The sequence below is a fragment of the Triturus cristatus genome, chromosome 6, assembly GCF_964204655.1.
Source record: "Triturus cristatus chromosome 6, aTriCri1.1, whole genome shotgun sequence".
NCBI lineage: Eukaryota > Metazoa > Chordata > Amphibia > Caudata > Salamandridae > Triturus > Triturus cristatus.
The window spans coordinates 712,230,209-712,256,853 of NC_140589.1; the positions used below are offsets into that span (position 1 = coordinate 712,230,209).

Genomic DNA, 26,645 nt, shown 5'->3' on the forward strand with positions numbered 1-26,645 from the left:
TTTCACGACCTTACCCGGACCGCGTGGACAGTTTCTCGTCTTCCGCCTCCAGCGCCCGATCGTCCTCTACTCTCCGTATTTGCCGCGGCACTCCTGATGGTTCCCAGTCAGGACCGTAGATCACTCGAGAGAGGTCTGCTCGGAACCAGTGAAGTTCGGATGATCGGCTGCCAGACGAGGGTCTATTGGGCAGGAGCTCTCCCGATCGTTGCAGTCGTTCACTCTGTCGTCGGGACCTCTCCCACTGGATCCACGTGTCGCTGATGGGCCCCACGTTTGGGACGCCAATTGTTAAATGGTAGCGGCAGTTTCAGTCGATAACCTTTCAAGTATTTGCCCGGCGGTAATCGCCTCTCATACCACTCGATAATTTACCAATAAAAGAGGCAGGCGCCGGAGACTGGAAGGCAGGAAACAAAGTTTTATTCCGTCGGAGCAGAACACATCAGATCAGACAGCAAGGTATCGTCACGAGGTGCTCTAACTGCATCTCTGAGACCTGGTCTCTTATACACAGGTTTATTGCTTTATTACACATAGTACATTCTTGAGATTCCCTTGATGTATGGGGGAATATCCCCTGAAGCCCCGGTTCAGATCCGATCCCACACATAGATACAGTAGAAGTTCCCACCCCACCCACAGTAGGAGATGGCTATTGCGCAGCAGGGTATTCCGCCAATTCCTGGGGGGTGTGTGTGACCGGTCGGGTCTCAGGGAGTAGGGGTTTTGATCTACTGTAATCCCTTTGATGTGGGGTGTTTCCCTTACAGTAGGGGCAATAAACTGCATCCGCAGGGCTAGGTGATGGTCTGGGACCAGTTCAGACAATGGGGCGCAGAGGAAGGGGGTTATCAAAGGAGAGGCATGACCATGTATGGGATGTCGGTCGGATGTGGTTCCGTAGCAGGGTCGCGCAGAAGGAGAGGGTTTATGGCCTATATGAGAGAGCGGGGGTGGCCGGCGCGCGGGGGATGCTCGCAGCGCCAGGGGAAAGCGCTGGTGATCGAGAATGAGCGGGGAGAGAGTGGGGTGCCTAAAATGGCGGCCGTGCATTCGCTGTGCGTGGCGCTGGGGAGAGGCAAGATGGCGCAGATAATGTTCAGTTTGCACGCTAAATTTCCACACTGGTCCCTACTCCACTTGTTATGGACCGCCTACCTGTGGTCAATAAGAAATCTGTGGAATATTGATCTGTGGATGCATGCCTATATTCCTACTGGGTCAGCCGACTATAAGCAGGACCCACAGAGCCCATCTTCTTGTAGGGGTTACCTCTGGTTTCATATCAATGGTGTCTATAGAAGTGCTTTTTAGGGGAACACAAAAGATTACAGATACATGTGGTGGGGCCACATACAAAGGCCTCTAGTCAGTGGTGTAAAGCACTATATAAATGCAGTCACAACATTATACATTACCTATCAACTGACCCCACTGCGAGAACGTCCTAGCAAATCGATTATTCGCACTTGTGTAGGGACTTGTGGTAAAGCCATATTTGAAAATGAAGAATTGATACTAACTACAGGGTGCAGCAAATGTGGTGCTCTCCAGGGCTGGCAAAAAAGTACCCTCAAGCTTGGCAGGTGTGCCCTTTGGCCAACCCATACTCGGTGTAGTGAACTGACAAGGGTGCACAAAGGTACCACAGACTTTACAGAGAAGGAAGGTCTAAGGTGTGTATGGGTGGTGAAATGGCGAGGCGAACACAAACTTGTTTAACTTGCCGGACTTTAGGACGTGTTTTTTTGCGCAATATTCCTTTGCCCTATCTACCCGGCAGGAAAGCAACAAAAGTGTTTACCAGCGGCTGCGCCACCGCCTTCTGAGGGCTCTTTGTGCGTCTTGTTTTTCACAGAATGTTGGCCTTAGCTCCTCCTCTTTTCTCCTCGGAGCCGCGCCCACGTCTGCTTCCCACCAATGGCAGAGCTGGGGGAGGCGGAGGGGCGTGGTGGAGCGGGTGCTGTTTTCCTGCCCAGGCCGAGTGCGGGCAGTGCGGCTCCAGCACAGAGGAAGGAGTGCAGAGACGGCAGGGCACCGCACCGGGCACGCAGACCCCCCCTTGGATCGCACAATACAGCTTGCTCTCTTGCCTATGTTTATTGCCAATATGAGGATGGCTACAGCAGGAAACGAGAACTACGCGGCCGCTTTGTCCGCTAACGGGTTCCTGTGCGGCGGCGGGGTGTGCCGAGCGAAGGTATGGGGTTCACGGGGGGCATTTAATGCATCGAGGGAAGAGCGGACTGGGGGTGGTTAGAGGGACACAATTAAAACGTGAATTAAGTCAGAGTTACTTGTCCACAGCCTGAAGTGTGCTAACGGGATGGTTGAATAACTCGTCCAGGGGGTCGATCTCTGCCCCTTTCCCATTATCCCCCCCCCCGCACTGGGAGCGAATTGAGGACATGTTCTCACCCACTCTTTGAGGCGCCCACAGGTGATCAACTAGCGCAGATACAGCCTAATGCCAGCGCTGCTCCCCGCTCGCAAACAACAGTCCCGAAATATTGCTTAGCCCCCAACTCCATGCACGCTCACCGCCCATTGGTGGAGCTCGCCTGCCTCCTTAAACTAGTGGGCGAGGAGGTTAGGGCTCTTAAGAGGACAGCCCACCTCTTCATTTCATTGCGCTGGCAGTTGTTGTTATTGAGAAGAGAGACAAAGGGGTGACACCCTGGAAAATACCCTGTTGCATATCTGGTGCCCTCCCCTTAGAAGGGTAGTACTGGGCATGCCCCAAACACCCCGAAAGATAATTCCACCGTGCAGTTCGTTGTCTTTTTTTGATTAAAAATTCTTAGGGATGGGCAGTGTGTTTTCACCGACTGGCATGTGTGACAGAGTGCCGTGATTGCTGGTAATGCAGCATTTCTTCATTGTGGTTCAAGTTGGACCATCTCTTTAATATCAGTGCGCCCTCACTACTATTTTAGAAGTTGGAGGCCTATATGCCCCGCCTCCTATTTCCACGGCCAATTTGACGTCTGTCAACTCTCGCCTTCGACCACAAAAGATTCAGGGGGTGGCATCCTACATTACTAGCGTTCTGTGGTGAGAACTGTCCATAAACCCTTGTACTCCACATCTGGCCAATGTCGGTCACGCCAGTACCTCGTTATTAAAACATTTCTGTACTTTGGTGACTGGACAGATGCACCCTTCAGCGCGACGCCTCAAGGGGACGGTGACTTGCAGCAGTGGGAGCAAGGTGTTTTCATTGGGGGGGGGGGGGGGGGGGGGGTTCCCCTGTTTAAAAGCATGTTGATGTTGGGGGTTGAAAGTAAGTGCCACCCGCGTGAAGGCTTCTTGGACAGCGACACCCACACCTCCACCGGCTTAGTGGGGGTTCTACGAATGCTTGGATTGAATGAATTTTTGTTCTAATCTGCCTCGTTATTAAAATGTATATCAATCAATCACATAATTTGTAAAGCGCACTACATACCCGGTAGGGTTTCAAGGCGGTGGGGGGTGAGGGGGGCTTGAGTTTCTCAATTATATTTTTTTACCTCGAGCAAGCGCCTAGTGCAGGATTGAACGGGCACTGCGAAGCGCTATATTCATTCATGCACAACAATCCATTCGCAGCCGAGGGTGAGATCTTTTGTCGATGCAGGGGATGTTTTCGAGCTCGAGTTTCCTAGCCGAGAGTGAGTTCCTTTGTCAGCGCGCGATCGCGTTTCACATTTGCATGCAGGGGGCGTATTTGTTTGCGCCGGGGAGGCTCCCGGACTTGAGTCCTTTTTGCAGCGAGCTTGTTTGTGCACCCCGAGGCTGCCCGACATGCAAGGGCATGTGCTCCACTGCGCTGCCAGGCTGCACTTCACTTCCAACCACCTCTGTTCATTGCACATGGAGGTGTGTCGGCATCTGCAGGGCCCTTTGAGTGACAGCTCCCGGTGATCGCATGCTGCTGACACAATATTCAGACAAGCCTTTCTGCGGTTCACAGAACAAAGCGACAGGCATCACATCGCAGGCAGGCAGCCCTGTCAGCCGTCACAGAGCTGAAACTGCATGCTTTGCAGCACATACGTGTGTCAGCTAGTACTACTTGACTTTTGTTTGTGCATCAGGTACATTTGCAGGTGCAAGCGTCAAAACATGTAGCGAGCGTCTACTCATACCCTAGTCACGTGTACAGATTATGTCATGCGTTGGCGGTCGTATACACGTGTTGCATTAGCTCAGTACTGCATTAAACAGAAGAAAGGGGACATGTCTCCGGTGTGTACATCGAAAACGTAGTACAGATTTTTGTCTTCTTTATTATATCATTTTGTGGTCGTCGGTGAAGGAGACGCAAGATGTATATATTGCATAGTATGAGGGGCCAAAGCACTTTGCAGGTGTGAAGTAGCATGTTCGTGGAGGGGTGAGTGGGGTATTAGTGATTTAGTCATGCATTACGGTTCTTTAGCTTGTCAAACTTAGTTTTCAAGCCATGTCATGCATTTTGTATTGTTTCTCATGCAAATTTATTGCACTGTTCCCTATATGTGCGGTTTAAAGTTGTGTGTGCGTTGAGTTGTTTCGGACATTACATTGAATGCGGCTCGCGAAGGAATAGAACATGTTATTGGTTGATGAAACCCTACGTTATGGAAAACCTGCTCAATTTTACCATACTCGCATGTTTATTACGAATGGGTCAGTAACGGGAAAAAACACAGACGGCGGCGAAACATAAGAGCACAGAAAAGCAACAGAGTGTGTGGAGCAGAGAGCAGTGTTGTGTTAGTGCGAGCAACCTGCAAGTACTTGGCAGGGGTTGGGGCTGTTGAACCGAAAAGTCGAGTCAGCAGAGGCCGTAGCTACTATTGGTGCAACAGGTGCAGTGGCACCAGGGCCAAGAGCGCTGAGAGGCCCATCGAACACTGACAGTACTGTATTTTACTGCTTCAGGAGCATTAAAGGGGACATGTTCTTTCCTTGCATTGGGGCCCAGGGCATCCTATTTATGCTACTGCGAGTCAGACATCCGGGGCTGTGGGGCTCAGGTTTGCAGGCAGCGTACAAGAAGGCTTGATTGAGGGCCTAGCGACCGCTCAGTGGAGGATAAACTTGCGTTTTTAGTGGTTCTGGTGGTCAGATGGTTGCAGTTTTGAGATCACGATTGTAGGACTTTTGAATGTAACTTGTTAGGATTTAGATGGCACCTGGTGGGCATGAATGCCCCCCACCTGGCCCAAATGCCTCTTTTTAGAGGGAGCCATCTTGATTATGTGAGCTGCCTTTGTATACATTGAATGATTTTCGGCCTATGTCACGCAGGGAAGCTGGGACCAGTCTCTGAAATAGTTGTTATTCTTAAACTTGATATTGAAATGCAAATAATGTGAGTGTCAGGTTCTGGGTTTCACATAACTGTGAAGGTTTGCTTGCAGGGGCCTAGTAGACTGCACTCTCCCTGGCACAGAGAAAAGGGTCTGGTCACACTATAGATCTATGAAACCCCATATCTGATAAATTGTCCTTGCTGAGAAGTGGTCTAGTGGTAACCTAGCGGTAGATGTTTGCCTGATTCTAGTGCGTTTCACAAGTACCTAATACAGCGCTACCTCACATGCAAGTGTAATCTCATTTTTTTTTTTAGTTTTGCATCCTCCGTTGCACGCTATCTTAAATAGACTTCTCTATATTCTTAAAACCTTGCATGGAAATGATGAAAAAGTTATGATTGTTGCCTCTCAGTTTTTTATGTTGAAAGTTACTTTGCATCCTGTGTGCCTCCTGTCTGGGTATTACCTTGCCCTGAGCCACATTCATGTTTGCATCAATCTTTTATTGTATTTCTGCAAATCGCCCACTATTTCAAAGACATATATACCTAATCTCCTCTCGCCTACTAATCGAGCTGCCTTGTGGACTAGCAAACGATAATTTAGAGCCCTCCTCGCAGATGTAAAATTGAGCACACATGTGGCAAGCTTCCATCATCAAATGCACATAAATGCAAATATTTTTCTCAGTTTATTGTATTTGTGTTAATCTCTTGGTCTGATTGCTTTAGCTGAAATCCTCTCACCTCTGCATTTATGTTATGTGATACCCTTATAACAAAATAGAATCGTCCCTAATCTCACCCATTTCTGATCTGACTTCTTTCAGTACATAACACCTTATCATAATGCTGCATTCCCCACAAAAACCACTGCTTAGCGGTTGTGCTCCACTTCCTTCTGATGAAAGAGCTGCTTGTGGGGTTGTGAGTCTTTGAGACGGCCCAGCACTGTTGCGGGTAGACTGACTCAGCGCTATTTTCATTTCCTTTCTTTGCGGCCAGTAGAGTTCTTTAGGCCCCAGCAGTGCCTTTCACCCTGTCTAGATAGCGCGTCATGTTGTGTGGAGTGGGCCTGCTTCTGGAAGTTGGATATTGGACTTTGTGCAGTGCCCCACATACCTGGGTGGGCAGGGCGGAGGACATGCCAAATACATGCCCATAAACCTATAGGCGCGTTGGTGTTCAAAACATTTTGCATGTCTTTTCCCACGGTGGGAAAATTCAAAACTGTACTAGAGATATTGTTGTAACACGGATCTGTGTGTGTGTCCTGGGAATACATGGCTCATCCCTGTATGAAACATTCATTTCCCTTTCTAGAAAAAAGTTACTTGTGCCAGTACATATTTTCATCTGACTTCCTTATGCAGATGTTTTTACATCTTCAGTTTCTGGCTGAATGAACAGTGCACAGCAGGAGAGTACTGCCGGAGCGCTACAGCTGTCCTAGATTAACAGGGCTAATCCTGGAGATGTTTTTGAATTCCTAAAATAGTAATCAGACCCCACATTTTTGGCACCCGTTAATCAAAGAGTATTTTCCACTTGGCCGTTGAGCCACTGAGAGGTGACAAGCGTGCTCCAACGCGTTGCTCTACGCCTAGTGTGGTAATCTAATGACACGGTTGGGTGTGCCAAAAATGGCAGGGGACAGGCTGTTCTCTTCCTGGTGGCGCCCTGAATGTAGGATGCAATTTGAGAGGCCACTGGTAATAAGGAGGCTCATGGACAGGTCAACGCAATAGAGAGTTTATCACTTAGTGTTGAGTCACTCTGTGAATGAGTACTGCATGGGGTTTTAATTACACTAGGCAGGTTCCTAGAAACCTTCCCCTTTATGTCCGATTGTGGCCTCTTATGTTCATCCGGAGTCCATTTTGTGTGTTTTGGAAGCCAACCTCAACCATAACCTTGGTGTTGTCATTGACTGGAGTATTTATTCTGAACGGATGTCTTTGACAGATGATGGTCCGCGTGGTACAGTTTCCCTTTTTGGGACTTATTTAGTTAGAGTTTTTATAGCGTGCTGCATGCCTCCTTTTGGTTACTTCGGAGTGGTAGGGATGATGCGGAATGGTAACCTGGAGTACTGTTGGTGATGGGTTGGCCCAAGGCGGATAGTCTTGGACGCACACTGGAAAAGATCCTTTTCTTGAAAAGGTTATAATTTGGTTCTGCCCTGAGATTAGGTCAGCAAGTTCCACAATCATGGCTGGCAGGACTTCTTCAGGGCTTTGACCGCCTAAGGGCGCTATCATTAAATCCATAACACCTGCCACCGGAAATGGCATTGAAAGAGTTGTCATTAGGCCGTGAGGATGTAGCCATGCTTAGGGTCGTAGCCTCCATTGGTGCAGCAGGTGCAGTGCGCCAGAGCCCAGGAGAGCCCATTGAAACCTGGTAATTGCTGGATTTTTATTATCCCCAAGAGCAGTCAAAGGGTCTATTTTTCTTGCTTACATCCTTCTCACTCTACCGGCCATGCTATGTCAAAGAAGGGCCCGTGGCCCAGAAATGCGCTTTTGAGGTGCTGCCGGCTTCGGCTGTTTGGCAAATCCATGCAGAGCCCGTCGCTAGCGCACGGTTGAGGCGGTGAGCTCATTCACTTGTGAGATCACGTGCCTGCAAGTTAAACGGTAACTCATTGGCAGGCAATTAATCTGCTGGTGAGGGATTCGGGCACATCCCTTCATTTATCTTTTGCAAACTTGCAACATCTGTCGCTTGGGTAAACACCGCCCGAGCCGCCCTGTTTGCCCCCGGACCTCGCGCTGCTCAGCAGCCGCGCTTTGGTTGGCAGTGGCGGCGGCGTGCTGACAGTGCACTTGGACATGGGCTTGCCTGTTGCCTGCTTGTGTGGCTTCAGAGCTCCGAGCAAGACCTTCAGGGTTGTGGGCAGGGCAGGCTTCGTTGCAGTTACTAGTGAGGAGGGAGGCAGAACTGGAGGGTTTCTCCCTTACCAGCAAGAGCAGCCTTCATCTTGTTGTCCTCTTTTGTGTTCCAGCTGAGATCTGTTTGTGCACGTTGGACGTGTGTGATTTCATTTGTTGGGCACTCTCTCAAGAAAGCCAATTTACAGGTGTGTTTTGTGGCTACAAACATTCTTTAAAAAAAACACACCAGAGGATCGACTATAAACAAGTGAGGGTCGAGTAATCTCGTTTTAATAGAAAAGTACATGATTCGCATTGCAGTTTTAGTGTTAAATCGCTCTTGGCTGCGTAAGTTTAAGTGTAACGGGTAGCCGCAGTCATTGGCATAAAAAAGTTCAAGGCATGCCTAATAAAATGCCATATTTAAGTCTCTATAATGTTTTTTGTCCCCTACACACTAATTCAATGGTATCTATTTAAAATAACATCTGTTTGCAACGATTATAAATATCAGGAGTGCGGTTTGCAGTGTTGTGTTAAAACAGTTTATTAGTAAATGTACTTACAGGCACATACATGTACAGAAGGCAGTATGTAATTTATCAGGTTTGTTGAGTGGGGGAAGGGCCATGACTCTGGAGAGATAAAGGGCGTCATACTGCCCCTCCCACAATGGTAATAAATAACATATTCATTTCTGCACCTCTGCATAAATATGGCTGATACCAGGGCATTTTTATATAGATCTGTTATAAATAAGTTATGTAACCAAAACGATAATGCAAGGCGTTATTCTTGTACAGTAGTATAACATCATATCAAAGAGTCCTTCTGACTCTAAGAGTTGATCCCCTGTCTAACAGTCATTATAAGATGCAATCTGTGAGGCTAGGTATCTTCTGGTACTGTGGATATAATATGAAATTGGACCATTGAATTATAATAATAAATGTGTAAATATTCCTTTATGAATAACGTTTCTCTAAATAACTTATAAGGCCAGATTTATTTTCACTGCTTTCTCTGTTAGTGTGTGCTTGTTCTAGGAAACGTTAGTGAAAAAAATCACAAAATTGCCATAGAAAGTGTTTTTGAGTTTTGTGTGCCCCCCCCCCCTCCTCAGTGCTATCCTCCTATTTCCCAGCTCCCTTTCAGAGCGCCTAGAAGTAGTGTAGCTCCATCCACGGACCCTACCTAGAGATCTAGTTGTGCAAGTACGTTTTAGCAACTGAGACCTGTTAGGCTGAGGGTGGGTTTTTTCACACTGCTACCCCATAGAACACATGGTCATGTGTCCCGTTAGGTAAACTTTCACCCCCTGCCCCCACCCTTTTTTCCCTGCAGTCTAGTTTTTAACCACCCTCTTATTAATGAATGATAACCCTACAATCCTTGTACTCTAGTTCTGATTTGGATTTCTGCGTAGTCCTGTAGTTTTTATTCGTGTTGAATCAAACACCCCCAGCACGCGCGGGCAGCTCGTGGGAGCCTCCTGATCGCGCCAGCCAACCCTTCATCGAAACTTGACCCTCCTTTGGGAGCAGGGAAGCATTTCTGCAAAGCCAACTTCTTGTTCCAAGTCCTGTTTAACTTTGGCGTGGAACCTCGAAGGCTGCAAACTGATCCTGCTAGCCTTTGGGCCAAAAGGGGGGGTGCAGCACAGACCACAAACTAGCTTGTTTAGTGTGAAAAAGACCGCTTTATTGAAGACAGGTGCACCTTACAACACATATCCTTGGCCTGTGCCGTACAAAACTAAACCTCACTAAATATTTTCTTCCTACCTTACACCCCACCCCTAAAGTTTCCCCCTTTGCAACCATTTATAAACCCCCAACTCTGTCCTCCCTGCTGACTCATTAAACGTGTAACTTCTTATCATTTCCTAAAATAACTATCTATGAAACCTTCCTATGCTCCTTCCCCTTCCTGCGTGTTCCCGGAGTGACATTCTCCAACCAATAAACTTAAACTGTGAACAGATCTACCAACTATTACTAAGGAAAACGCCCCCGTAAACCATAACCCAGGACACACCCGCACCTGCTTCAAGCGACAATCAATCAATTACATGTTTCCCCACCCACCTGTTCCCAACAAAACCAACCGAACCAAAAAGAAAAACCCCTATTATCTATCACCCCCTTTAAACCCCTCACCCATCCCCCTGAAAAAACCGGGAGGGCGGGCGTGACAAACTTTCCTCACCCTATCTATCCCCGACCGGCTGCCGTGTCACCCCACCGAAATGGTGGCTGGTAACCTAAAATGGCCGTCTAAATATCCCCCAGCCCAAATGTAGCCCAACAAGCCCAATTGGGCTCTGGGCTGCACCATTGGCCCAAAATTCCCCGGGGGAGGCTGGTCGGCCGCCCCCCCTAAAGCCCTAGTGAACCAGAGCCCAGGACTGGTGCCAACAGATGTCTCGGAGCAGTGGTTCACTTAAGATAATTTTCTGTTAGTTGTGTCCCGTTCTTAAGACTACATTGAGTTTTCCCCCTCCATGTTGGCCCAGGAAGCTTTGGAACAGCTGCAGACATTGGCTCTCAGTGCATAGGTAAAAACCTGCTCTCCAGGTAGGCACTGACGTTCTACGCCGCAGGTTTTGACAGTTTGAAGTGTTAAACCCTGTCGCTGGCGAAGGTATTTTGTTACATTTGTTTATTTTTACAGTTTTTATTCCAACACATGACCTTTGTGTCATCTCTTGCAACTGCCGTCTACAGCACACTTTCTGAGTGACTCTGTCGAAAGCCTGTTTGCCTTCTTTGCGCAGGACACCGTGCCTTGAGTAGCTAGCACAAAGTTTTCTTGAGGTTTTGACTCTACAAAGTAGGTTTAAGTCTCAGAGGTGTTACTTCCGGAACAGAAGTACAAGATAAAGAAATTAGGCGCCGCTACTGTGCAGCTGTGGGGGAAGTAAACCCATATATCTTTGACAACCCGCGCCCTGACTGCTGTATACAGAACTTTTTGTTCTAGACACCGAGCCAAGTGCTGTGTTTGAGGCAAACCGCACACTTTCAGTGGTTGGCCTGAACCATCTGTGCCTGAGGGGGAGGGGAGGTGTATAATCGGAGAACTTGATATGCATGTTATTATGAGACATAAACCACACATGTGACCCATCCGCAATATTCCCATGAGCCACGCTGCGTTTGAGGGATGGAGCCAACACGTTTCTGGCGCTGTGGTCTTCATGCACTGTTTACACCCCCGCGAATTGAAATGTTCTTGTGTTCTGTTTTTTAGGAACTTGGAATGCGCATACCACGGCCGCTGGGGCTCGGGCCAAGCCGATTCATCCCCAAGAAGGAGGTATGTTGTTTTTCCTGGAGCGCCTTCAAGCAGCAAAACATGTTTTTTTGCTTTTAAGGAACAACCTTTTTAAAAATACTTAATTTACTTGGTGAACAGCTGTTGACATAGAAAAAGGTTTTGGACCAAGTTAACAATTGCAAGGAGTTTGGCAGCCTTCCCTTCTAGCTTGGAATTCAGGGGATGTTTTGTTATTCCATTATTTTCATGCAGATTTCTGGATATGGTAATGTTCATACATTAAGAAATATGAGTATTGGAGAGGTTGACATTCTGTATTTGATTTCAGTGAACCAGGCTGTTGGTGTCTGTTCATCATAACAAGAAAAAGAATGGAATAGAGTTATGACGTATGGCTAAATACGAAGGGTCGTATTTATGAGAGGCTTGCGCCGCAGGAGCGTCACGTTTATGGACTCTCCGGCAGCACAAGCTTCTCAATCATATCTGTGAGGCGATGCAGACACTGTGTGGCTTTGCGTGGCCTCATAGACATGGAGTAAGACAAAGCAGCGCAAGTCAATGCCTTGCCTTACTCTGCACCACGGAGATGTTCCATTGGCGTTGCAGTGCGTTTTCCCATAACAACCATGGATTTCGATGCTGCCCCATATTTACTTAATCATGTAAACCTGGGTCTGCGCCAACATATTTTTCTTTCTCCTCGTTTTTTCCTCTTTCCATGTGTGCTGCACACATGGAAAGAGAAAAATGCCTCTCTGGATTGTTTTTGTGCAGGAAGGTGCCCCTACCTGCGCAAAAACAATTCTGCCTGCAGCGGAGGCCCCCTTGCACTGTGGTGCAAGGGTGCCAATGTTGGCGCTAAGCAGCAAATTCTGCGCCAGCGCAGGTGGAAAGGACAGGAATACACCGTATTTAATAAGTACGGTGCCCTTTTATATCGGCATAGGGCAACACAGCAAGAAGACTTGCGACACTGCCCTATGCCAATTCCTCATAAATGAGGCGTTATGGTAATTTCTGTCAAGGGTTGTGTCGCTGTTGCACCACGCTGCCTGGTGTAAAAGTGGCGCAACCCTTGAAATGCGATTTATCAAGCCATGTGGCCTTGAGTGGCTTAGTAAATCTTGAGTAATGCAGCGCAAATCGCCATGTTGCGTTACTCTGCCCCTGTGAAGTGTTCCATGGGCGTTAGGTTCGCGTTCTCAAGCGACACCCTTGGATTTTGGCATATTCCCAGATTTACCATTACTGGTAGACCTGGGAATGCGCCAAATGCTACGCCTTTCCAGGGGAGGCGTAACAAGGAGAAATATCTTTATTTCCTCTTTCTATGTGTGCTGCATTCTGCATGCCACATAGAAAGAGGAAATTCCCTCAGGGGATTATTTTTCTGCAGGAATTTGCCCACATGGTGCGTTGGCGCTAGGCTGCACATTGTGCGCCCTCGCTGGGAAAAGGCTGGAATGCGCCATGTTGTGATAAATTGAGCGCATTTTTGCCCTTTCCCTCTAATGCAGCGCAGCAAGGTACCTTGCTGCGCTGCATTACTTTCTGATAACTATGGTACGAAAAGAATACACACTAGACTTTAATTTGACAAAAAAACACTCGATACATTCACCCTGCTGAATAGCTTGTTGACTCGCTGTTACTCAATACCGGAGTGAGTGCAGCTGGGTGTGAGCCCACCTACAAAATGAAGCCAGCGAGTTTTGGATAAATAAACTTTTTCAAAGACAAGAGCCAGGCTTTACTCACCATGGGATAGCGCAGCTGGCTGCATGCAATGGTGCTCTAGTTGTTTGTGGGAGGCCTTTATTTCCAGTAACGCCTGTACTATGTCACATAAAAATTAGAACTGCTGTGACGTCAACGCAGTTGCTGTTTAAACTTCAGAATAAATAGTGTGTTCTTCTTGGGTACTGTGGTGAGGCAGGTCTCGGTAGCATCAGTTCCTGAGAAATTAGCAAACCCGCTGTCTCTTTAGCCATCTCATTGACATCACACTGCGGACCCCTGAACAATTTTACTTTTTATTTGCACAGTTACCGCCAGCCTGTGTTTAGCTCTGTGGAGCCCACAAAGACGGCGTTGTGCTTGTATCATCCCTACTGAAATTTGGAATTTATGCAGAATGGAGGCGTTTCTTAAAGGGCCAGTGTTCAGAGATGGACTTGTGCCGCTAGTGGGGGGTTTAGGCTGTGTGACATTGTGGATGCATTACGTTTTGCCGCATGTTTGTAAGCTGATTCTCTGTTTTGAACCCGGGCAGATCTTACAGTTTGGAAATGAAGATGCAGCTATGTCCAGTTTCTTCACCAACGCCTTTGCGGATCTGGACAGCCTGGACAATGTTACTTTGGTGATGGTTTTCCACCCGCAGTACTTGGCAAGCTTTTTAAAAACCCAACACTACCTACTGCAGATGGATGGCCCGCTGCCCCTGCATTACCGGCACTACATTGGAATAATGGTCAGTAACAGGGAACATTTAACTTAGCTATTGCCAAATAACGTGGTCAGACATGTTCTGTAACATATTATAGCTGCCTGCATAGCCCTGGAAGTTCAGGGAAGTGCTGTACAGAAGCAGCAGCAGCTGCTACCGGGCAGCAGTGGTCAGGGCGGAGGTGAGCGGAGGTTTAAAAAAAGAAAAACAGATTGTTTTAAACCTACCTTACTGGCACCCGCCTCTCCTCTGTCCTTCTTCCACGATGCAGAAACAGGAAACACCCAGGCTTCCAGACTCCTCTTACCAATCACAATACTGCGTATAGCAGCGTCGTGATTGGTCTGAGCGCCGTGGTTCGGCACTCGGATGGGGACTGGGAGCCTGTGCATGTTCCTCACCGGGCTAGGCATTACGCCCTGGTGCGGAACATCCTCATTCACTTGACTGTTTGGCCAGCCCGAGCTGGCCAGCCAAACCATCATGCGCACTTGGGGAGTGCCTACCACTCCTCCCCTGCTCTTTGTTCAGCCCAGTCTCGTCCTACCCTGTACCTGGAGATCTGCTAGAGAAAAATAAAATGATAATAACCAGGCGTTAGGAGGACAGAAGAGGTACCTTTTGAGGGCTTTAGCTGATTAGATCAGTAAATAGTGCTTCACACCGATAGGGAAATCACTTCAAAAGTTAAGTACCTTTGCTTTCCAAGTTTATCTTCAAATTTAGCACTGTGGCTCTTAGTCAGACTATATGCATCTTGCCAGTAGTAGGTATGTCCATTCAGATGAAATATGGCCACCTTTTAGGGAAAGGACAGCGGTAGCAATGATGTTGCTTGGGACACTTCAGGTCTTAGACTTGTGATCTGGCCTTTATAAACCAAACCAGTTTTGAAGTTGAATTAGTGTTTTTTTTAAACCCATATTTCTCGCCCTACAGGCTGCCGCAAGACACCAGTGCTCCTATCTCGTAAACCTCCATGTCAGTGACTTCATTCACGTCGGCGGAGACCCCAAGTGGCTGGATGGCCTCTGCAACGCCCCACAGAAACTGCAAAACCTTGGAGAGCTGAACAAAATTTTGGCTCACCGTCCCTGGCTCCTTACCAAAGAACATATAGAGGTACATTTGACATATTTGAAAATCGTGCTTAATTTTACAAACTGTATTGTGCGGAGGAAGGTAGTTTAATCGATGTTTGTTAATTCATCAATACTACACAGTAAAGATTCTTATCTGGGACTGAAGATTTATGTCCTTAGAATTTATAATCTTAGTGCACTTAGGTGCTTTTGAAGAAATACTATTAATCCTAATTTTTTAAAAATTCTGAACCTCCTAAAAATGTCTGCCCTGAGCAAACGGTGAGGGAATTTACTACTATTGGTCATTCTTAAGAGCCATGACCGGATGGAAGCCTTCCCAGTGAGGCAGCATACTCGTCTTACTTCCATCTGTATGTAGACCTATACACTGTTTAGTACAAGTTCAAAAATAATCACTGGTCCCATGGTAGAAATAGTTACATCTTCTGTTCAGGGGAATTGTGGTACATACCAGAATGAACTGGGGCGTGTGTTCTTTTGTGTGTGACGCAGCATGTCTTGAAGTGCTAGATCTGAAGCTTGGAGCATAAAACTTTTATATTTCGTGCTGGAGTAATAATCCTGTCTTCTTTGCTTTTCCCCTCCCAAAAATATTCAGAAACTTCTGAAGACTGAAGAGCACAGCTGGTCCCTGGCAGAGTTGATCCATGCAGTTGTCCTCCTCACACACTACCATTCGCTCGCTTCCTTCACGTTCGGCTGCGGAATCAACCAAAAGTTGAACTGTGACGCTCTCCAAGCCGTCCGACCTGCGCCCCTGAACAGTTACTACATCTGTGATCTGGCCAACGGCAATCAAGGGGTGGACGTCAGCCCTCCTGCAAGTCCAAAGGTAAGCACGAGTGTGGCGAAAACAAAACCGACCACTCCCATCGGAGGTCTGTCTTGAAGCCGAAGTGTGGAGACAGAGGAATTCATATTGGCTGAGGAGTTAAAATGTAAATTGCTGGAAATCATTCATTTTGCAGACCTCAGAATCTTCCTATGAAGTAGAAGCCCTGATGGAGAAAATGAAGCAGCTCCAAGAGTGCAGAGATGAAGAGGAGGCGACCCAAGAAGAGATGGCCACGCGCTTTGAGAGGGAAAAGAGGGAGAGCATTTTTGAACTATCAGGTAGGTGGATATGCTAGATTTCTATTCAGAAGATTGTTAATCTAGTTTGTGATAGAAAAGGATAGGATAGGAGGGTATTTGTAAAGCGCACTATACCCGAAGGTGTCAAGGCGCTGGGCAGACCTAAGCAAAGAGAGAAGTCCAATCCGCCAATTAAGAAGAGACGAGCAACGTTTTCAGAAGTTTTCTGAAGACCGAGCGAGAGCCTACATTGGCAATGGAAGGGGGCAGCGAATTCCAAAGATTATTCTATTGTTTTAATCCTTTTTAAATCACAGAACCTTAAAATACAGATCTCAAGAATAATCGGAAGAAAGTTAGAATTCAAGACTAATAGACTTGAAAGCCATATTCTACCTTTATTCACTTTACTCTAACCCCTCTCTGTAATTTCCCTAATGCAAATGTGTTTTTAAAAAACGCCCTCACTCGTATCTGACAGATGTAACCATAGCACATGACCGGTGCAGCTGAAATACATCTTGCTCCTTGGAGAATTACCCCTTAGGTGCAGCCTAATGGCTAGAGCAATAAGCCTCAAAGCTGGGGAACCGGGTTTGAGTCTCGGTAGGGATGCTCAACATCCTGCGATTGTGGGCAAATCACTTAATCTCCCTGTACCTATCAAAAAACGAATGTGTCCGCCTGTTACGCTAGTGGTGCTCAAGTAAATCGCTCCAATACCTTCGGATCGAGTTTGTGTGATTAACCCCCCCCCCCCAAAAAAGACAATACAAGTTTAAATTCCTCTAGATAATTCCCTCCCCTAAACTAACTGCTCAGGGAAAGGTGCCCCTTTGTCCTTATGTAAGCGGTTTTGCTGGTGTATCACCTGATAAAGCCACAGAAGATTTCCTCTACTTCCCTATTTATTGAGGTGTTATCTACTGGGCTGTAGCACTTTACTTCACATAGTCTATTCCAGAGTGCTTGCAACCCAGGAGAAACATGACAATGGCTCCATGGTGCCTTTTTGGATCTTTGTTGTCCTGCAGGGTGTCAGGATTCATGGGTTTCGGGCTGACCTACCCTGTGATTTGATTGTAACTTCATTGAAGTTGTACCTCCTACATTTTTGAGGTAGCTCAGCCCGAATCATCTTGGCATTCATCTGTTTGTCCTCTCTTGCTTCTCCACCTGTCCCATTGAGTAGTGCTACTCTATTAGGGTTCTCCCAAAACTGCCAGAAACTCCATGATGCCTGCTTGCCCATGTAGTCCGGGTGGCCTCTCATACATGTGCCACTGAGCGTCTTCTTTTACCTTTTCACCAGGGAACAAGCAGTCCTGTTGAGTCTTGTCCTGATGGTTGGGAACAGATGCCACACTGAAAGATAGCTGCCACAAAAGCACAACTGTTTACTACAGTGGCGATAACTAGCAAGATTATTTTTTTCTGGAGCATGTCTGTTAGCAGTGGACTTCATCTGTGGACACTGACATGCTGTGAGTACAGGGATGCCATGCCATCTGTGTATCTGGTGCTCACTTCCAGCGAGCCACTTCATTTGATGCTACCACTCCTCCTTTTCCCTTGCCTTCATCTTCCTGCTTAGGCCATCCTTGGCTCATGGTCCCCGTCCAATTATATGCGTGTAAATTCGTATGCATCCCTATTTTGTCATGTAACACCACTTATCTTATGATGTCCTCATGCCTTTCAAAATTCCAAATTTTTAACCATACCTAGATGTTCATCTAGAAAATTAAACTTAGGGCCTGATTACGATGCCAGGCGGACCGCCACTGACAGGTCGTCGGTGGCGGTCCGACAGCCCTTCGGTCCAACCGCTGCATTTCATCGCATGCGGTCGGACCGTTGGAGGTCAGAGGGAAGACAGCCACCTCCACCAGGATCTCAGATCCCGGTGGTGTGGCGGTCGAAATAGAGGTCCTGACAACAGGAGGTGCCGAGGCAGGCACCGCCATCGTGATTACGATGTCCCTTTCCGAAAGCCTTTTCATGGCAGGAAGACTGCAGTGTAAAGGCTGTCGGAAAGGGACTTTGGCGGCCCAAAACAGACCCGTTCCTCGTGGGCCAATATAAAGTGGCCCTGGGGGTACATGTAGTGTTCCCACGCACCTCCATGTGTCATGCACCACATGGTGCATGGCAGACAGTGCATGGATGTGCACAATGTGCTCATTTACACTTGGACCTGTGCTGCGGCCCTTTTCCTGGGCCAGAGCGCAAGCCGCAGTGTAAATGAGCACTTTCCAACCACCGACCAGGTTGGTCACATCGTAATTGGATGGTCGGACCGCCGACTACTTACCTGTCACTCTCCTGACTGCCGCGATATCGGTCGGCGGTCCGACCTCCCCATATCATAATCAAGCCCCTAGGCATTGGGTCCTCAAATGTTCTTTTCTTCCCTTAAATTATTTGTCGTATCTGTTGCTCGTTGTACAATTTCGTGTTTTGAAGCACTCCTTTTATAAAATTTGTTTTAAAAAAGAGAGAGATCAATAATATATTTTTCATTTCGTAATCCTTGATATTTTTGTCCAATTTTTAGAGGAAGAGGATTCTGTGCCGAACAAAGATGTGTCTCGCCACTTCGAAGACACGAGCTATGGTTATAAAGATTTCTCCAGGCGTGGAATGCATGTGCCAACCTTCCGTGCTCAGGTACAGAGAAATGGCAGTCTTTATCTATCAGCGAGAAGAGAATAGTTGTGATTTATTGTGCATCAAAGCACTGAATGCTTAACTTGTATTAAAGTTCTTACGTTTTTATTTATTGTCTGAAAAATAATTAGTTGGTAGAGTAAACCATTTTCTCCATTGAATTTCAACCTTTCACTTTCCCCCAAGAGAACTCTAATTTTCCAGTGATTTATGGTCACCTCAGTCGGTGTTATTCATGTGCACAACATTCAGTGTTATAGTTTGTAGACTCGATTAACTGCTGTGATTAGGTTGTTTCTGTGAGAGCAGTCGGTGGGGTAAGATTATGTTTGTGCCCATTCCTGGTGGCATCAGTCTTGAATGAATTGATCCACATTTTTGCGTCACCGCGTCTGGGCAAAGGAAGCTCCCTATTGGCAGAGCTGCTAGCTTTCCTGACCACAACACTCTTACCAATGTAAAATGCTGAGCGGAGTCTCTCGCTTCGAGAACATAGCTCCCATCTTGCGCAAACAGCACCGATTGCACACGATCAGTTCTTGGTTAGAGTATATTCAGCTGCAGTGTTGACTGGTGTTTCATCCAGCTCCCCTCTAACATCCTTGAAGCGTGTGCGACTGTTTAAACCAAAATTTAGGTCGAACGCAGGGAATTCGTGCAGTCTAGAAACTAGTGTGGTAAAGTAGAGCATGCTCCCACCTAGCCTTAAATGCATTCACAGTGTTGTAAATGACCTGTATGCTTTCTTACATGGGTTTTAAATTGTGGCCTCACCTTTTGTTGCTAATGTTGGCTTTTATGGTAAAGTAGGCTGATAACCCCACACTTCCACCCCCTCCTTACTTTAAATTCAAATGATTTCACTGCTAGTGTTGGAGCGCTCTGCACTGTTTACACATCACAGATCATATTGGTTATGTAGTCTCTATTTATTTCCTGAATTGAATTAGATTTTTAAGATTTACTCTCCGCTTCAAGTTGACTGTATGATCTAGCACCGTCAAATCTAGCTAACCAGGATATGATGCTGTGCGCTCCATGTTAGGCTTGGTGATTTGCCGATAAACATTTGCTGGTCCGCGTGCTTAAGTGGAAGCGTAGAGGAGACCGGAGATTCTCTGTACTTGGACCTAAGCACTGGAGCACTCTTCCATTAGAGATATACTTCATGTTAACAGCTTCTGTTTCCTAGGATTAAAATGTTTATTCAGTCAACCTCCTGGTGCTCAAAATATGTTTCATGCACTAAATAAAATGGTACAATATTATGGTATTTAAAACAAAACACAAACTTATCAAAGGTTGGAATAACTTCGGTGACTGTGTTTAATATTGTCTTTTTGTGTTTTATTCCCCGTTTAGGACTACACTTGGGAAGATCACGGTTACTCCTTAGTGAATCGCCTATATCCAGATGTGGGCCAGTTGATTGATGAAAAATTTCACATAGCTTATAATCTGACTTACAATACGATGGGGATGCACACAGACGTGGACACCTCGATGCTTAGACGGGCCATATGGAATTACATTCATTGCATGTTCGGAATAAGGTGTGTATTTTGTCACCACATAGATGTTCTTGGCATTTTGTTTTTTTATTGGCCGAGCATTCACATGCCACTTTATTGTCTTCCTTTTCCACCCCGTGGATTTCTCTGTTAGAGATAAAAAAGCAAGAGAATATAATATTAAAGACCATTGGCCAGTCTGCAGCCTCTAAATTACTCACAGTCGTCCTTTTGTAGTTAATGGTGGGCAGGAGGTGATGGTGCTTCGTTACTTAACGATAACTGTTCAGGAACGCTAATGGCACATATAAAGCAGAGAGGGCACAAGCTAGGACACATTTTCAGGATAACCGTTGAAGACGTGAATGATTTTGCAGCACAAATCTCCTCTAGATTCACATGTTGTGTTCTGTCATCAAGTGGTTGAGTCCGAAAAGTGTATGTAAAGCTAAACATTTTCCCTCATGGGCATAGGATAACCACTGGCCATATAAATGCTCCCCAAGTAAATTTGCCATGTGGATTTCCTAAAAGTATGACCAGGATCCAGCCCTCAAGGATCGTCTTTAAACCACGTATATGCGCACCTGTTGGGAAGTGTTTCTTAGTTGCAGTAAACTCCCCCATCTAATATTTAGGGGGTTATTTACAAGTCCTTAGCTCGGCTGGTGCGTCACTTTTATTGACGCACCGGCAGCACAATGGGTTTTCCATATTTACAAGGCCATGTAAAGTCACCCTGCGTGACTCTCATGGCCTTGTAAATATGCTTCCCTTTCACGCATAACTCTTCCATGGGCGTTGCTCTGGGTGTTCCCACTCAACATCCATGGAACTTGTCGTATTCCCAGATTTACAACATTTTGTTAACCTGGGAATGCGTCAGAATCCTACACCTCCCCAGGGGAGGCATAAGGAGGTGCAATGAGGAGAAATACTTCTAGATATGGCGCTTTCCTGCCCCTTTATTTTGACGTGCGGCAGCGCAGCAAGAAGGCTTGCTGCGCTGCACGTGCATCAAAATATTGTAAACGAGGCCCGCAGAATCTGATCCTTTCCAGAGGGTGCAACACCTGCATCACATTGGGTATCCAGTCATGTCCTAGAAATGAGACAAATTTAAATTACACCAAACGCGGGCATACAGTTTTGAGAGTTGGAAGTATTAACCCCTTCCCCGCTCATGACGGAACCGTTCCGTCATGAGCCACGGTTGCCGTGTGCTCATGACGGAACGGTTCCGTCATGCCACGACCGTTGGTGGCCGCTCCGCCCACGCGGCGCTGTTTCCCCGCCTGTGCGGGGGGACAACGCAACTGGGCGGAGTCATGACGGAACCGTTCCGTCATGAGCACAGCTCAACCGTGGCTCATGACGGAGCGGCTCCGTCATGAGCACAGCGCCACCGCGCTGCCCCCCCACACCCCCCCGCGCCGCGGCGGAATTCCCGCCGCGGCGAAGGGGTTAATACCCATCAGTGCATTCATCGTTTAGAATCATATGTGGCTTATATAACTTTGCTTGGCACTGCAAGCGTACAGGTTGCAAAGTGTTGTTTTTCACAGGACAGCTGGTATTGTAAACCAGAGACTGTTCTTGTGGTCTTCCGTTCTTAATGTCTGTGGGTTTCCACTCAACCAATTTCAAATATTTATATATCCTGGGTATGTTAGTGACCTGCCTAATGGTGTTTAATATATTTTGTAGTCCTATTTTGAATGTCCCTTCTACTGGAAGCTCATACAAACTCTGCCTTGCTATCAGCAGCATTGCATTGTGCACCACTGTTCATTAAATTGTCATGTATTATGCCTTTACAATTTATTTCAATTTTGATGAATTCATTATTGTGTCTTAAAGGCCTGCGTTTGCAATTCCTCCTTACATTTCTCAGTCATTGGCCTCCCCATTTCTTAGGGGTGCTTTCTAAATATCAGTGTATTTCACACTGTCCTTTAAATAGTATAGAATTAAGGTGAACATCAGCCACCTGGATGCAGAATTCTCAACCCACTTTGAAGATACTGCCTTAAATTTCTGTTTTGAAGTTAGCCGTTTTGCTATGTTTTAAAATATTTTTCTTCTTTGATTATGACCCATGCGTGGCTAAATTGGTCACTCCATCATAGGAATACTTCCAAATGTTAGCTTGTGTATTGTGCTATTCACCTACAACATGAAAACGAGAGTAAAGAAGTAATTTAACAATTTTTCTCACCTTTTAACAGATACGATGACTATGACTATGGTGAAATCAATCTGTTACTGGACCGCAGCTTTAAAGTTTACATCAAAACTGTGGTCTGTACTCCAGAGAAGACCACGAAAAGAATGTACGACAGCTTCTGGAGGCAGTTCAAGCACTCCGAGAAGGTAGGAAGAGGTGTTTTCATTTCTGCTGCATGTTGGGTGAGATCCTGGGATTAAATGTTATGAGTCTGCCACAGTTCAAATGCTAGATAGACATATGTTTGGGCCATGATCGTGCAAGTCTACACCAAGATCTTGGCTTTACACTGCCTGGTTTTGTGTGCGGTAAAAAACGTAGTACTATTTTGTGGCATTATTTTGGCAGGTTGTATAGATAAACTGCCTATTTCTTATAAATAGGTGAAGACCTCTCGCATCATTGGCATGCCGTGGCATAGTGTCATGCCATGACAGGTTTTTTTTAATTGCTGATGATACTGTGCCTTTTTTTTTGTTGTAAACCCTGCTCGGTGATGCAGTCCAGTGTGTGCTGACATCCAGGCTAAATGTTGACCAGCTTGCGGTGGAAGGTGCACACGTGCAATTGGTGCTACCTGCCACCTCCGAATAAAAAAGCAAACACATATAAAACATATAATTAAACAAGACGAAATAATAATTATAAAAATATAAAAGTAAAAATCTATGACCAAGAGAAAAGTAATACAGCAACACTGACGCAAATAAAGACATCCAAAACTACTTTGGACCGCACTTAGATAAAGTGGACCCTGAAGGGAGATGTTGCAGCGGGGACTTCCGGTGTTGATTTTATGTATTAATTGCTGGGTTTTTTTTGTTGATTTTTTTTTTTACTCTTGCCTGTAATTTAAGCAGGTATTATTTTAACTGGTTAAGTTGTTAACTAGCCATACGCCTGTGTGGAGATTGTTCCCTAATTTAGGCCCTGCCACTTTTAATGTTCTGCCTCGTAATTTGGGCAGATTTTGGGCATGTGATTGATTGAATATATTTTTCACCTATAATTTATTATGAAATAATTGCTGTTCTGTGGGTGTCAGCTCCATTTGCCAGCTCTCTTTTTTGAGCTGGCAGCTCAGCACGTGGGCAAAATTATTTTGAGTTGAGCGATTCTTTGGGACAGGACTCCGAGTACTGATAGAAACACTCAGAGAAACACTTTTTTACTCTCACAAAAGGGTTTAGTGAAGAGTGCTGTACAACAGCACTACTCTTCCCTAGTAATGGCCAAAGATGTAGCACCCATCTGTACAATGCAAAAAAAATGTATTGACGTGTGTGGTGAGATTTAACAAACTCCAAACTAACACTGGGGGCCATATTTAACAAAAAGTAATGGAGCACAGCAAGTCACCTTGAGGCGATGCGTTATAGGGAAAGAGCAGGAATGCACCGTATTTATCCCAAAATAGAGCATTGCTGCCTTCCCTCTGCGCTGGTGCACAATGGGTTGTTAAGCGCCAGCGCAGGCACCCTTGCACCATGGAGCAACGGTGCCTGCGTTGCATGAAGGATTGTTTCTTCCTGCATAAAAACAAACCCCTGAGGCATTTTTCTCTTTTTAAGTCTGCTGCGGAATGCAGCACACAGCGAAAGAGTTAAAAATGCAGAGAAATTGAGAAAATTCTCCTCGTTACACCTCCCGTGGGAAGGCGTAGCATTTTGGCACATTCCCAGGTCTACCAGTAATGGTAAATTGGGAAATGCATCAAAATGCATGGGTGTTGCATAGGAACACACACGCAACGCCTCCCTGGGGCAGAGTAAAGCAATGCAGGGACATGCTCTTTGTTGAATTACTCTAGATTTATCAAGCCACTCGGGGCCACACAAAGTGGCCCTACATGGCTTAATAAATCGCATTTCGGGGTTGCATCGCACATGCACCACGTTGTGTGGTGCAAATGCGATGCAATCCCCTGATAAATAGGGCCCTTAGTGTTTTTTAAACCAATTGCAAATTAAACTTTAGGCCATATGTTACAGAATTCAACAGAAAAGACAATTATGGCAGAAGTGATTGAAAGGGCTGCAGCTCTGTTGGGGATGGTGCATACCTGGCAATTTATAAATACATTTCACTGCGTGGGGAGGGGGCAGGACTTTGGATGGGCGGGGTCTCATGCCGAGAGCTACCCAAGAGGTACTCTAACACTAACCATGGCCTCTCCAACCCTTCACAAAAATCAAAAGGTAGCTGAGCCTGTTGCCGCTGTCCTGGGGTGTTTTCACACCTCTTAATGTGGATCGGCTGCATACGGCTGCCAAAGACAAGCTGTGATGTCGGCTCTTCACCATGTGACCGTGTGAAGGGAGTCGAAATCATGTGACACAGTGGCACCGTGTGAGTTGGCAGGTCTGGTGGTGCTCTTTGTCGTTGTGGAGGGGTTGGAGGAGGTGTTTAAAGTGTATTGGGAGGATAGGGAGCTGATTATTTGTCTGACGCAGGCACAGATATAAAATAACTATAACCTGTTTCCTCTTCTGTTTTAGGTACATGTTAATTTGCTTCTTATGGAAGCTCGGATGCAAGCCGAACTACTGTACGCTCTGAGAGCGATTACTCGTTACATGACTTGATTAGCTTTGGCGCAACTAAAGCTGATTGAATGTACAAGATACGCAGCCACCATGGCAAACTCCTTGGTCTACGGACCATTGGCCGCTAAAACTTGCGATGTCCATAACGCCTGTAGTTTCTGCAACACCCACCACCCGTCCCCTGTTGGAACGCCATTTTGGGAAGCTACCGGTTAAATGCCTGCCCTCTAGAGGAGGAAGAGGAGGCTTGCAGAAGCTAATGCCTAATCAGTTGCTCTACGTGGGAGCAAAGCAGACTCGAAATCATAGCAGACTGAGTGAAATAGCTTTTATAGCAACACAGCAAGCAAAAAACCTGCAAATGCCGACGCGCTATCGCTGATATTATGAGCATCGAAGAACTTGAGACATTGCAACTGGGGGTAGCTTCATCTTGAAGCAAATGAGAATTTCAGAGGACGGTGCTGCTACAAATACTCCTGCTGGTGGAATACAATAGGCCACTGACCGCCCAGATTAAGCTGTCAATAATAAAGTGAAAACTGCTGCTGTCTGAGCCTACATTTTTCCGTACAGTTAAGTGTTACATGTCCAATTTTAGTTTTCTTTTAATGATCATTAAATAGAAGATGGTTCTGTTAATGTAGGTTTGCTGTACAAACTACGCGCTGGTCGATTTTTAAAAAAAAGAAAAATTCTGTGACTTTTGTGAAGCTCACATACGACTTGGAAGAAATGTTTTCTATTTTGTTTTTAAAAGTGATGTTTTCAGAATGTAAGAGTACGTAACTACATAAAGTACAAAATACCTCTTAACTTTTTTTCATCCTGGGGGTGCGGGGGCAGAGGAGTGAACCTCTTGTAATGCCCACCACACTCTCTGTTTATTGGAGTGCTTCTGTTTATAAGATGCAGCCAGGGATCGAGGAAAGCAGCATTAAATGTAGATTGCAAAGCAGTCGCTGTGAATTCATGGTTTGAACGGTTTGCAGCTGCATAGACTTAGCTGGAAAACGTCTTTGTGTGTCTGTGGATCAATCAAAACCTGACCGTTTTTTAAATGCTATCCTTGTTCAAAATACAGTTTGTCTCAGAGAGAGAATGGAAATATTTGATGGGAGTATGATGCCTTGCATTGTTACTGAATTTCCCAGTGAAGTCTGTCAGTATTAATAGTTTTTTTTTAAATAAAAGTGAAAAAAGTGTGAACTTTTGTTTGTATATTTCATTTTAATATCCATACAGCTTACATGAATATTAATGAATCTTACATTTACAAGGAGGGTGCTAAAAATGGTATGACCTACCAAATGTATTAACTGTTTGAAACTTTTCATTGGCAGCCATTGTTCTGACTTGGGTGCTAACAAATTAATTATGAAAAGGAGGCGGGTACAGTGTCGTAACAAAACTTGAAACGTACATGCAGGCGGGGCCACCATGCTTGTTCCCAGTCCGGAGATCTCAGGCTAGGGACCTGCCAGTGCTGGAGGGGTCACCTGGAACTTAGCCCCCCCACAACGTGGGGGCTTTTGTTACGCTGCAGGGCGGGTAGTGTGTTTACTGCTGAAAGTTTCTCTTGAATAGGTCGGGGATAAGACTGAGGTGTGCAAGACG

The 26,645-nt window shown here is 46.1% G+C and overlaps 1 protein-coding gene across 2 annotated transcripts; it reads left to right on the forward strand.

The window, feature by feature from the left end:
• Window positions 1-1,928: 1,928 nt before the first annotated feature.
• On the forward strand, window positions 1,929-26,237 carry SESN1 (sestrin 1). 2 transcript variants are annotated; one of them, XM_085611199.1, is made up of 10 exons: window positions 1,929-2,203; window positions 11,416-11,481; window positions 13,718-13,918; window positions 14,834-15,016; window positions 15,599-15,832; window positions 15,969-16,113; window positions 18,632-18,744; window positions 20,107-20,297; window positions 22,484-22,628; window positions 24,981-26,237. In XM_085611199.1, the coding sequence occupies exons 1-10, from the start codon at window positions 2,099-2,101 to the stop codon at window positions 25,065-25,067; spliced, it is 1,470 nt and encodes a 489-aa protein (XP_085467325.1). In that variant the 5' UTR covers window positions 1,929-2,098; the 3' UTR covers window positions 25,068-26,237. The 2 variants fall into 2 exon arrangements, with proteins under 2 accessions (XP_085467325.1, XP_085467326.1); XM_085611200.1 differs by lacking the exon at window positions 1,929-2,203 and adding an exon at window positions 3,764-4,082.
• Window positions 26,238-26,645: the final 408 nt, after the last annotated feature.